At 46.3% G+C, this 13,222-nt stretch overlaps 1 protein-coding gene across 1 annotated transcript in view; it reads left to right on the top strand.

Moving 5' to 3' along the window:
- Positions 1-1,441: 1,441 nt before the first annotated feature.
- The window catches only part of LRMDA (leucine rich melanocyte differentiation associated), a 1,142,364-nt gene continuing 1,130,583 nt past the window's right edge, over positions 1,442-13,222 (top strand). The window contains exon 1 of the mRNA XM_029061255.2: positions 1,442-1,570. Within this exon, the coding sequence (XP_028917088.1) occupies positions 1,541-1,570 (30 nt within the window). The 5' untranslated portion in view covers positions 1,442-1,540. The remainder of the gene's footprint in view (positions 1,571-13,222) is intronic.

The following is a 13,222-nucleotide window of genomic DNA, read 5'->3' as shown; positions in this document are numbered from 1 at the left end:
ACCCAAGCAGCGTGGCTTAGTGGAAAGAGCCCGGGCTCGGGATTCAGAGAACATGGGTTTTAATCCCGGCTTCACCACTTGTCTGCTATGTGACCTTGGGCAGGCTACTTAACTTCTCTGTGCCTCAGTTACCTCATCTGTAAAATGGGGATTAAGACTGTGAGCACGTGGGACAACCTGATTACCTTGTTTCTATCCCAGTGCTTGGAACAGTGCTTGGCACATAATGAGCGCTTAACAAATAGCATTATTACCCCAGCGCTTAGTTCAGTGCCTGGCACATACTAAATGCTTAACAAATACCATTATTATTATTACCCCAGCGCTTAGTACAGTGTCTGGCACATAAGTGATTAACAAATACCATAATTATTATTATTGCCCCAGCGCTTAGTACAGTGCCTGGCACATAGCATTTAACAAATACCATTATTATTATTACCCCAGCGCTTAGTACAGGGCCTGGCACATAGTAAGCGCTTAACAAATACTATTATCATTAACCCACCACTTATTACAGTGCCTGGCACATAGTAAACGCTTAACAAACACCATAATAATTATTATTATTATTACCGCAGGGCTTAGTACAGGGCCTGGCACATAGCAAACAGTTACCAAATACCATAATTATTATTACCCCAGCGCTTAGTGCAGAGCCTGGCACATAGTAAGCGCTTAACAAATAGCATAATCATTGTTATCATTACCCCAGCGCTTAGTACTGTGCCTGGCACATAGTAAGCGCTTAACAAATAGCATAATCATTGTTATCATTATCCCAGCGCTTAGTACTGTGCCTGGCACATAGTAAGCGCTTAACAATACCATAATTATTATTCTTATCATTACCCCAGCGCTTAGTACAGTGCCTGGCACACGGTAAGCGCTTAACCAGTACCATAATTATCATCACCCCAGCGCTTAGTACAGTGCCTGGCACATAGTAAACGCTCAACAAATACCATAATCATTCATTCATTCAATAGTATTCACTGAGCGCTTACTATGCGCAGAGCACCGTACTGAGCGCTTGGAATGAACAAGTCGGCGACAGAGACAGTCCCTGGCCCTTTGACGGGCTTACGGTCTAATCGGGGGAGACGGACAGACGAGAACAATGGCAATCAATGATCATTACCCCAGCGCTTAGTACAGTGCCTGGCACGTAGTAAGCACTTAATACCATAATTATCATCCTTTTCATCACCCCGGCGCTTCGTAGAGTGGCTGGCACATAGTAAAGGCGTAACAAAAACCGTCATTTCGATGAGGATGAGATGGAGAGGAGGAGTGGCCGCGGCTGACCCGGGGGAGGGGAGGGGAGGGGAGGGGAGGTTCCCGTTGTGGGCACAGCGTGGAGTGGGGCGTTGGGCGAGCAGAGTTGGCGGTTCCGCCTCCGCATCAGCTGACGGGCGGGGGGTGGGGGGGGCCTGTCTGTCGGTCGGTCGGTCGGTCTGTCTGTCGGTTGGCCTCGTGCGGAAGGAGGGTCCGGGCCGTCTCCCCTCTGGGCCCCTTGCGCCCCACTCTCCCTCCCGCTATGGCAGGACCTGTGGTCAACGGAACGCAAGTAAGTGAGCCGGGAGGAGGGGTCCCTCTGCCCCCTTTGCCCCTGCCAGCCTGGGGAGGGGACCCAGGCAGCCAGTCCTGGGGGCAGGAGAGGGGAAGAGGGACCAGGAGCAGCCTCCCCTAATCCCGGGGCTCCACCAAGTCCCCCCTTCCTCCATCCTCCCGACCCCCTGCCAGCCAGACCCCGGGGCGAGGGGCTGGTGCCAACGTGGGGTACAGCCTCAGCCCCCCGAAATCCCCCTCCCCAGTCCAGTTGTGGGCAGGGACTGTCTCTCTCTCTCTTGCTGTATTTCCAAGCATTTGGTACAGTGCTCTGCACACAGTAAGCGTTAAGTAAATACAGTTGAATCCCAGTGTGGGCAGGGATTGTCTCTCTCTATTGCTATATTGTACTTGCCAAGCGCTTAGTACGGTGCTCTGCACACAGTAAGGGCTCAATAAATACGATTGAATCCCGATGTGGGCAGGGGTCGCCTCCCTATATTATTCTATTGTACTTTCCAAATGCTTAGTAGAGGGCTCTGCACACAGCAAGCGCTCAATAAATAATAATCACGTTATCTGTTAAGCGCTTACTATGTGCCAAGCACTGTTCTAAGCACTGGGGGAAATACAAGGTAATCAGGTTGTCCCAGGTGGGCCTCACAGGCTTAATCCCCATTTTTCAGATGAGCCCAGGGAAGTTCAGTGACTTGCCCCAATTCACACAGCTGACAGGTGGCAGAGTGGGGATTAGAACCCATGACCTCTGACTCCCAAGACCATGCTCCTTCCACTGAGCCCAGCTGCTTCTCGATCTGGTCGAAGGAATGAATGATAGGCATCTCCACTGCTGCGGACCGGCCTCACCGGCTGAAACTGTCAGTTCGAGATAAAAACCCGTAAACACTCCTGTTCGTTTCATACACTCTTTTCCCTATTATATACACTCCTCTCTGTGAATGGAGGGAGAGGAGGGGAATGGCCCCGTCTTCCAAGGTGTTTTCCTGGGGAGTAGTTAGCACGTGTGTTCATATCGCACGTGGAGGAGATAAATATTTATCTCTCTCCCTCTACACACACGAACGGTAAGAACTTCAGGCAGGGCACGGTCCTCTAAGGATAAACTCTAGCCTAGGGGTCAGAGCGAGGACTGCCTTCTCCCTAGCCAAATACCATTAACTCTTTGTTTTGTTCCATTAACCCATCTTCTGCTGCCCGGAGTTCTTGCCACTGCACTCCTGGATGACTGTTGGCTTCTTCCTGGATTTCCAGGGTCTAAGTGGGATGAGATAGAGTGAAGTTTGAATCAGTCGTATTCACTGAGTGCTTACTGTTTGCATAGCACTGTATTAAGTGCCGGGTAGAGTATAATAGAACAGAGTCCATGGGTAAATTCCATGCCCACGAGGACCTTACAGTCTAGAGGGGGAAGCTTATGGAGTTTTAGGAAGATTTTTTGCATTTATGGGGAAGCTTCCCCCTCCTAATTCCCCACCACTCACCTCAGACTAAATTCGCATTATGCATATAATTTAATTCGTGGATGGGATGGCTTTTGGAGATTAGTTTGGCTCTTCCATCCCGTGATCCTTAACTCTGTTAAAGAAAGCAGAATGCTGCCATTTGACAACAAGGCCTAAGAGCTAAGAAAGAGTTCCTCTTTTTGTTCTGTTCTGCACAGAATAGAATCTTGTGAGAGAGTTATAGAAACCACGTCCTGGAAGACAGGACTGTAGGCCCAGCAGAAATCAATGGAAATGGCTAAGAGATAGGATAGGAGAAAGAAGGAAGGGACTTTCATTCATTCAGTCATACTTACTGCGCGCTTATTGTGTGCAGAGCACTGTACTAAATGGTTGGGAGAGTATAGTGTAATGATAAACACATTCCCTGTCCACAATGAGCTTACAGTCTAGTTGTGGCCTATTGGGTCGAACATGGGACTGGGAGTCAGGAAAAGTGGGCTCTAATTGCTGCTCAACCAGTTGCCTCCTGTCTGATCTTGAGCAAATCACTCAATTTACCTGTGCCTCAGTTTCCTCAGCAGCAAAATGGGGATAAAATACCTGTCCTTCCCTCTTAAATCATAAACTCTGACTAGGATGAATTAATCTACCCTTTTTATTGAATGCTTACTGTTTGTAGGACACTATACTAAGCACTTGGGAGAGTTCAGTACAACAGATAAGTCTAGGGTAGGTACATTCCCTGCTCAACAGAGTTTACAGTCTAGAAGATGGGGATTATGTCCAGGCTGATTGCCTTAAAACTACCCCAGCATTTAACAGTGTGCTAGGCTCATAGGAAGAGTTGAATATAAATGTCATTGTTATTATCTTAGTGTTTATCTCCTGAGCTAGACTGTAAGCCTTTTGAAGGCAGGGGTCATTTTTATTAATAATGATGTTGGTATTTAAGCGCTTACTATGTGCAGAGCACTGTTCTAAGCGCTGGGGTAGATACAGAGTAATCAGGTTGTCCCACGTGAGGCTCACAGTTTTCATTCCCATTTTACAGATGAGGTAACTGAGGCACAGAGAAGTTAAGTGACTTGCCCACAGTCACACAGCTGAGAAGTGGAGGAGCCGGAATTCGAACCCATGACCTCTGACTCCCAAGCCCGTCCTCTTTCCACTGAGCCATGCTACTGTATTCTCCAAAGTCCTTGGTACAGTCAGTATCTTTCATGGTGTAGTACCCAATAAATACTATTGACTGACTATCCTGGAGAAGAGGTTGTTAGGACTGAGTAAGGTGTAGGCTTGCTTTGGGACAGTGGGCTGAAAAAGATGAGCTCTGTAGACCCCTGCTCCTCCTGGAGCCTGTGATTCTGGATTGGCTGCTGTTGCTTGAGGGGATCATGAGCCTGGTTCTGGATGATCTTTTTTCCTGAGATTTAAGACTTCCAGAACCCTGTTAACAATAAATTAAGGGTTTGTCCAGCCTCTCCAGTTCTTGATTCTCTGGCTAGAAAGCTGTTCCAGAGAGCTACCTTTGGCTGACCCTTGTGGAGTGCCCCCATTTCCCCAGGGCAACTCATGTTTCCCATCTCCCCCACCCCTCTAGTCCTCTTTCTCTTTCTGGCTTTGATGGGAGTCGACCCCAGGGTGTCAGTTTCTAAGGGTCAAGGAGTAGCCACTAGGTTGGTATTAGCTGAAGCTCAGACACTGTTTTCAGGGGTTCCTTCCCAAGAAAAAAATCCGGATTAGATTCCCACTTCCCATGGGAAAGGTATGATGAGAAATCAAAATCAGATCCTCAAAATGTCCCCTTTCTTTATTCAAGGGAAAGAAGAGTAAGAGAATAGAATAGAGAAGCAGCATGGCTTATTGGATAGAGCATAGGACTGGGAGTCAGAAGGACCTGAATTCAAATCCCAACTCCATCACTTGTCTTCTGTGTGACCTTGGACAAGTCACTTTACTTCCTCTGGGCTTCAGTTACCTCATCTGTAAAATGGGGATTAAAACTGTGAGCCCCATGTGGGACATGGAATGTGTCCAACCTGATTATCTTGTTTCTGCCCCAGTGCTTAGAACAGTGCCTGTAACATAATAAGCACTTAAATACCACACAAAAGAATAAGAAGACTATGGAAAATTGCTTATGGGGAAGCTGGGGAGAAGAGTTCTTAATAGCATCAAAGACTGGAAGGGATGTCAAGAAGTCATATTATTCAACTCCTTGTTCCTGAGAATGTAGCTTAAAGTTGTATTTGGAAATTTTGCAAGTTGCTTTTTGCAAGTTCTCTGAAATTCAGGGGAGCATAGTGGTAGTGACGATGTTGCTGGAGGTGAAGAGGAAGGGTTGTGCTCTTGAGATGCTAGCTTCCTAATTTTGTAATTTGCAATAGCATCTCAGTTCAGGAAGGTGGGGACAGGTGCTGGGGGTTATGGAGGGGCAGTGTTGGGATGGTTGTTCAGTGGTTTGACATGTATGGGATACCTCCATAGTCTTTGGATGAGCTTGCAATATAGAGTATGATTATAAAAATGCAGATTTGTTTGCAGGCTTCAGGGTGTGTGTTTGGTTATTCCCAAAGCTGTTCATTGGGAATGCTTAGATGGGCTATTATTATTATTGTTATTATTACCACTAATAGCTAAAATTTGTGGGGGATCTTTATTCTGGGGTTCATTCATTCATCCAATCGTATTGAGTGCTTACAGTGTGCAGAGCACTGTACTAAGTGCTTGGGAGAGTACAATACAACAATAAGTTCCCTGCCCACAACGAGTTTATAGTCTGGAGTTGAGGGGAGACAGACATCAATACAAATAAATAAATTACAGATATGTACATAAGTGCTTTGGAGCTGGGAGGGAGGAAGAATAAAGGGGGCAAGTAAATGTGGTGAAGAAGGGAATGTGAGAAGAGGAAAGGGGGCTTAGTTTGGGAAGGCCTCTTGGAGGAGATGTGTCTTCAATAAGGTTTTGAGTGGGGGAGAGTAATTGATGAATATGAAGAGGGAGAAGCCCCTTTTCCCCCCCTTTCCCTCTGCTCCTCCCCCCTCCCTTCTCTCCCCTCAGCACTGTGCTCATCTGTTCATTTATATATATATTTATTACCCTATTTATTTTGTTAATGAGATGTACATCCCCTTGATTCTATTTATTGCTACTGTTTTTGTCTATCTCCCCCGATTAGACTGTAAGCCCGTCAATGGGCAGGGATTGTCTCTATCTGTTGCCAAATTTTACATTCCAAGCGCTTAATACAGTGCTCTGCACATAGTAAGTGTTCAATAAATACTATTGAATGAATGAATTCCAGGCCAGAGACAGGACATGGGTGAGGGGTCGATGGTGACATAGACGAGAATGAGGTACAGTGAGAAAGTTTGCATTAGAGGAGCCAAGTGTGTGGGCTGAGTTGTAGTAGGAGAGCAGCAAGGTGAGGTAGGAAGGGGCAAGGTGATGGAGTACTTTAAAGCCAATGGTGAGGAGTTTCGTTTGATGGGGCGGTGGATGGGCAACCACTGGAGCTTTTTGAGGAGTGGGGTGATATGTCCTGAACGTTTTTATAGAAAAATGATCTGGGCAACAGAGTGATGTAGGGACTGGAGTCAAGAGCGGCAGGAGACGGTGGTCAGCAAGGAGGCTGATGCAGTAATCCAGGTGGGACAGGATGAGTGTATTAACGTGGTAGCGGTGTGGAGGGACAGGAAAGGGTGGATTTTAGCAAATTTGTGAAGGAGGGACTGACAGGATTTAGTGATGCATTGAATATTTAGGTTGAATGAGAGAGGAGTCAAGGATAACAGTTAGATTATGGGCTTGTGAGACAAGAAGGTTGGTGGTGCTGTCTATAGTGATGGGAAAGTCACAGGAAGGACAGGGTGTGGGTGGGAAGATAAGGAGTTCGGTTTTGGATGTGGTAAGCTTGAAGTGAAGCTTTAGAGAAGCAGTGTGGCTCAGTGGAAAGAACCCCGGGCTTGGGAGTCAGAGGTCAGGGGTTCAAATGCCGGCTCAGCCACTTGTCAGCTGTGTGACTTTGGGCAAGTCACTTAACTTTTCTGGGCCTAAGTTACCCCATCTGTAAAATGGAGATTAAGACTGTGAGCCCCATGAGGGACAACCTGATCACCTTCTGTCCTCCCCAGCACTTAGAACAGTGCTTTGCACAGAGTAAGCGCTTAACAGATACCATCTAAATTATGGCGAAATTATTGGCTAAATGTGGCTAAATTTTTTTGCCTAATGTCCAAGAGTCCATAGCCAGTGGGCAAAGGAGCAACCTCCTTGATCACTTGCAGATATCACAGCAGCTTTTCTAGTACTACCGGTGTGGCCTAGCTGGGCAAATGTCAGGGAGGGGAATGGGTGTGTGGAGCGAGGGTCACCTTTCCTGGGTTGGGAAGAATGGCAGTGGATTAACTTTACTCTTGGGCCACCAGAACCTTAACCTGACTGGGCAGAAGAGGCCGAGCACCTAGATTGGGCATTGTGTTCCCTACACTAAATTTCTTTGCTTCTCCAGATTGTAATCTTAAGGTCTTTGCAGAATGGAGATAATAATAATGGTGGTAATTGTTAAGCACTTCCTATGTGCCAAGCACTGTTCTAAGCACTGGGGTAGATACAAGGTAATTGGGGTGTCCCACATAGGGCTCACAGTCATCATCCCCATTTTACAAATGAGGTAACTGAGGCACAGAGAAGTTAAGTGACTTGCCCAAAGTCACACAGCTGATAGAGAAGCAGCGTGGCTCAGTGGAAAGAGCACGGGCTTTGGAGTCAGAGGTCATGGGTTCGAATCCCGGCTCGGCCACTTGTCCGCTGTGTGACTTTGGGCAAGTCACTTCACTTCTCTGTGCCTCTGTTACCTCATCTGTAAAATGGGATTAAGACTGTGAGCCCCACGTGGGACAACCTGATTCCCCTGTCTACCCCAGCGCTTAGAACAGTGCTTGGCACATAGTAAGCGCTTAACAAATACCAACATTATTATTATTATTATAAGTGGCAGAGCTGGGATTAGAACTCATGACCTCTGACTCCCAATCCCGGGCTCTTTCCACTAAGTCACGAGATGAGAGCTGCCATCCTTAGTTACTATCCTGGTTTGTCCAAGGATCATTTTATCAATATTTATTAATGTGAAGCACTTGGCAAGTGAGATGAAAACAGTTGTGTCTTAATGGAAAGAGCACGGGCTTGGGAGTCCGAGGACGTGGGTTCTAATCCCTGCTCTGCCACTTCTCTGCTATGTGACCTTGGGCAAGTCACTTAACTTCTCTGAGCCTCAGTTACCTCATCTGTAAAATGGGGATTAAGACTGTGAGCCCCATGTGGGACAACCTCATTACTTTGTATCTATTTCAGTGCTTAGAACAGTGCTTGGCACATAGTAAGCGCTTTAACAAATACTATTATCATTATTATTACTGTGCTTCTGGTCCTGGGGAAGTTGTCATTATGTTCTCTCCCCTCCAGCTGCAGCCTACATCACTGGGTGAGGGAGATGGCACAGGGATGGCTTGGCATCTGAGAGGTTGGCACTAGCTTGGGGTAACGGAAACAGTTGAGGAGGGAAGGCCAGGGTACAGGCCGGATGCCCTGAAGGCAGTGTCACCTAGCGGAAAGAGCAGCGTCTTGGGAGTCATAGGACCTGAGTTCAAATGCTGGCTCTGCCAAGTCTGCTATGTGACCTTGGGCAAGTCACTTCACTTCTCTGTGCCTCAGTTACCCCATCTGTAAAATGGGGATTAAATCCTACTCCCTCCTACTTAGACTGTGAGCCCCACAGGGGACACGGACTGTGTCCAACCTGATGAACTTGTATATACCCCAGTGTTTAGAATCATGCTTGACACATAAGTGCTTAACAAGTACCATAATAATTATTGTTATTGGGAAGTTGTTGGCAGGATTATCACCAGTGAGGAAGTCGCCTGTAATTTATTTATATTAATATCTGTCTCCCCCTCTAGATTGTAAGCTCACTGTGGACAGGAAATGGCTGTTTATTGTTATATCGTACTCTCCCAGGCACTTAATACAGTGCTGTGCACACAGTAAGCACTCAATAAATATTACTGACTGACTGCCTGCCTGACAAGTGGTTGATGCTCTGGGAATGCAGGTGTGGGAGGGGAAGAGGGGGATGTGATTAAGCACTGAACTGAGTTTATTCAAGGGCTTCCAGGTGGCCGTGATGAGATCCTCTCTCCAGAGATTGTACTGCAGCAGAAGTGGGAAGGCAGTCAGATGGTTTGTGAGAACTGGCTGGGGAAGGAGAGGAAAGGAGCTGCCTCTGGAAGGGAAAATGTCGGTGGCCAGTGAGTAATAGCCCAATTGGCCTTAGGCCTATATTACCTCTATATCCCTAGCTATGCTAAGGAGAGGAGGATTACAACTCTTCCTCCTCCTCTCCTCATCCCTGCTTGGGCCTCCTTACCTCAGGAATCCCAAACTGAAAACAGCTTTGCCTTCCCTCTCTAAGGAGACATAGTTTGGTGGGCAGAAGAGTCAGGAGTGGGGTGCCTGGTTTCTTTTCCCAATGTCTTCTTGAATTGCCTATGAATAATAATAATAGCAACGGTAATAATGGTGCTTGTTAAGCACTTGGTAAGTGTTGTGCTCTGTACATAGCACCGGGGTAGATACAAGTTAATCACTTTGGACACAGCCCCGTCCTATATGGGGCTCATGGTTAAAACAGGAGGGAGAACAGGAACTTGATCCCCATTGCATAAATGAGGAAACTGAGGTATAGAGAAATTAAGTGACCTGCCCTAGGTCACACAACAGGCAAGTGGCAGATCTGGGATTAGAACCCAGATCCTCTTGACTCCTTGGCCTGTGCTCTTTCCACTGGACCACTATATCTGTTTATACTCTTGTGCCTCATTTCACCCATCTCTGAAGCTGGGAAGAATAGGCTCCACTTCTTTTTCCTCAAAAAGGAGTATGAGAAGAGGAAAGAGGTTGGATCCATTCATTCATTCAAGAGTATTTATTGAGCGCTTACTATGTGCAGAGCACTGTACTAAGCGCTTGGAATGTACAATTCGGCAACAGATAGAGACAATCCCTGCCCATCGGATCCATGAAGTACTGGGAGACAGGGCTGGAGTGGGGGTACATTTAGTTATGATGTATTTTCTCATCTGTGGTAAAATTACTGGTTGAGTAATCATCATGCTGGGAGGAGGGTCTTGACTGCCTCAGGACCACTGGGGATCTCCTCTTCAAAGAGAGTCATGCTCCTGACTTTCATTTGGTAGCAGAATTTATTGTAGGGGCTCTGATGAAAGATGTCTTATTCCGAAGAGGGAAGGGATTTCTAGATTGAACTTTGAGCTCTTCATTTTCCGGCCAGTGTATTTCTAAGTCCAAGTTATTTCTCTGTCATCAGCTGTCTTTTTTCCCCTCCTTTCCCCTTGGGTTGAAGTTTAGAAGAGGAGTGATTGAAAGGGGCTAGGATTTTGTATTTTTCATCCACTGTCCACTCCAAAGCAGAGGCAGGCGGAGTGATGTGTGGAATACTGGCAGGGCAGTTTACAGAGTAAATCGAACTCTTGATTATTATTATTATCATTATAGTAATAATAACATTTATGAAGCACTTACAATGTGCAAAACACTGTATTAAGGGCTGGGGTACATATAGGAAAATCAATTAACACACGACCCCTGCCCCACAAGTCCAAATGGGGAGGGCAGCCAAGTAGAACAAAAAGAATATAATGCAATCAAATTGAATTAAATTTAAACAATCCAAGATATTAACATTAGCAGTAATAGCATCATTCATTTTGCTCCCATTTGGTGCAGTGTAAAATCAGCCCTTTCCTCTCCATCCTAACAAAGTAATTATGATTATGGTATTTGTTTAGTGCTTACTACGTGCCAAGTACTGTTATAAGTGCTGGGGTAGATACAAGGTAATCAGGTTGCCCCACTTGGGACTCACAGTCTTGAGAAGAAGCATGGCACAGTGAATAGAGTATGTGCCTGGGAATCAGAAGGTCATGGGTTCCAATCCTGGCTTTGCCACTTGTCTGCTGCGTGACCTCGGGCAAGTCACCTCTATTCTCTGGGCCTCAGTTCCTTCATCTGTAAAATGGGGATTTTACAATGCTCTGAGCCCCACGTGGGACAGGGACTGTGTCCAACCCAATTTGCTTGTTTCCACCCCAGCACTTAGCACAGTGCTTGGCACATAGTAAGTGTTTAAATACCATTATTATTATTACTATTGTTATTAATCCTCATTTTACAGATGAGGTAACTGAGGCACAGAGAAGTTAAGTGGCTTGCCCAAGGTCATTCATTCAATCGTATTTATTGAGCATTTACTGTGTGCAGAGCACTTTCCTAAGTGCTTGGAAAGTACATTTCGGCAACATATAGAGACAATCCCTACCCAACAACGGGCTCACAGTCTAGAAGGGGGAGACAGACAACAAAACAAGTAGACAGGCATAAATACCATCAAAATAGATGAATAGAATTATAGATATGCACATCATAAAATAGAGTAATGAATGTGTACAAATATACACAAATGCTGTGGGGAGGGGAAGGGGATAGGGCAGAGGGAGGGAGTAGGGGTGATGGGGAGGGGAGGAGGAGCAGAAGAAAAGGAGGAGCTCAGTCTGGGAAGGCCTCCTGGAGGAGGTGAGCTCTCGGTAGGGCTTTGAAGAGGGGCAGAGTGTTAGTTTGGCGGATCTGAGGAGGGAGGGCATTCCAGGCCAGAGGTTGGACATTGGCCGGGGTCGATGGTGGGATGGGCGGGAATGAGTCACAGTGAGGAGGTTAACTTCAGAGTAGGGAAGTGTGCGGGGTGGGCTGTAGAAGGAGAGAAGGGAGGTGAGATAGGAAGGGGCAAGGTGATGGAGAGCTTTGAAGCCAAGAGTGAGGAGTTTTTGCTTCATGCGAAGGTTGATAGGCAGCCACTGGAGATTTTTGAGGAAGGGAGTGACATGCCCAGAGCATTTCTGTAGAAGGATAATCTGGGCAGCAGAGTGAAATATAGACTCAAGTGGGGAGAGACAGGAGGATGGGAGATCAGAAACAGCAGACAAGTGGGGGAGCCATGATTAGAGCCTATGTCCTCTGTCTCCTAAGCCCATGCTCCTTCCACTAAGGCACGTTGCTTCTCTCTGTTACTTTGCTGATCCAACCCCTTATCCCACCTTGACTACTGCATTAGCCTCCTTGCTGACCTTTCTGCTTCCTTTCATTCATTCATTTTTACTTATTGAGCACTTACTGTGTGCAGAGCTCTCTACTAAGTGCTTGGAAAATTCATTTCAGGAACAGAGAGAGACAATCCCTGACCCCAGTGGGCTCACAGTCTAGAAGGGGGGAGACACATCGAAACAAATAAATAGGCATCAATATTGAATTATAGATATATACATTATTTCCCTACTCCATTCCACCCTTCACTCTGCTGCCTGGATCATTTTTCTAAAAAACGTTCAGTTCGACATTTCCCTACTCCTCAAGAATCTCCAGTGGTTGCCTATCCACCACCAAATCAAACTGAAATGCCTTGCCTTCGGCTTTAAAGCACTGTTAACTAGTCCACTCCTACTTGACCTCACTGATTTCTAACTACAATCCAGTCTGCACATTTCATTCTTCTAATGTCAACCTACTCAGGTACCTCTATCTCATCCATCTCGCTGCCAACCTGTTGCACACATCCTTCCTCTGGACTGGAAACCTTCCCCTTGCCCCCCACCCCACACATAATAATAATAATGATAATGTGGTATTTAAGCGCTTTACTATGTGCAGAGCACTGTTCTACGCACTGGGGGGATACAAGGTGATCAGGTTGTCCCACGTGGGGCTCAAAGTTTTTATTCCCCATTTTACAGATGAGGTAACTGAGGCACAGAGAAGTTAAGTGACTTGCCCAAAGTCACACAGCTGGCAAGTCATATATTACAGACCACCACTCTCCCCACCTTGAAGCCCCTATTAAAATCACATTTCCTCCAAGAGGCTTTTTCCAACTAAGCTATTTCTTCCTCCACTCCCTCTTCCATCTATGTTGCCTATGCACTTCTATCTGTACCCTTTAAGTACTTCATAGTTATATCACCCCCAGACCCATAACATTTATGTATGTATCCCTAATTTATTTATTATTTATATGAATGTCATTCTTCCTCTCTAGACTATCAGAAGCAGCCTGGCATAGTGGATAGAAC

This window comes from Ornithorhynchus anatinus, chromosome 3 (assembly GCF_004115215.2).
Source record: "Ornithorhynchus anatinus isolate Pmale09 chromosome 3, mOrnAna1.pri.v4, whole genome shotgun sequence".
Taxonomy (NCBI): Eukaryota; Metazoa; Chordata; class Mammalia; order Monotremata; family Ornithorhynchidae; genus Ornithorhynchus; species Ornithorhynchus anatinus.
Note: the sequence above shows the minus strand (reverse complement) of the source record. Positions and strands in the feature narration are given on the sequence as shown.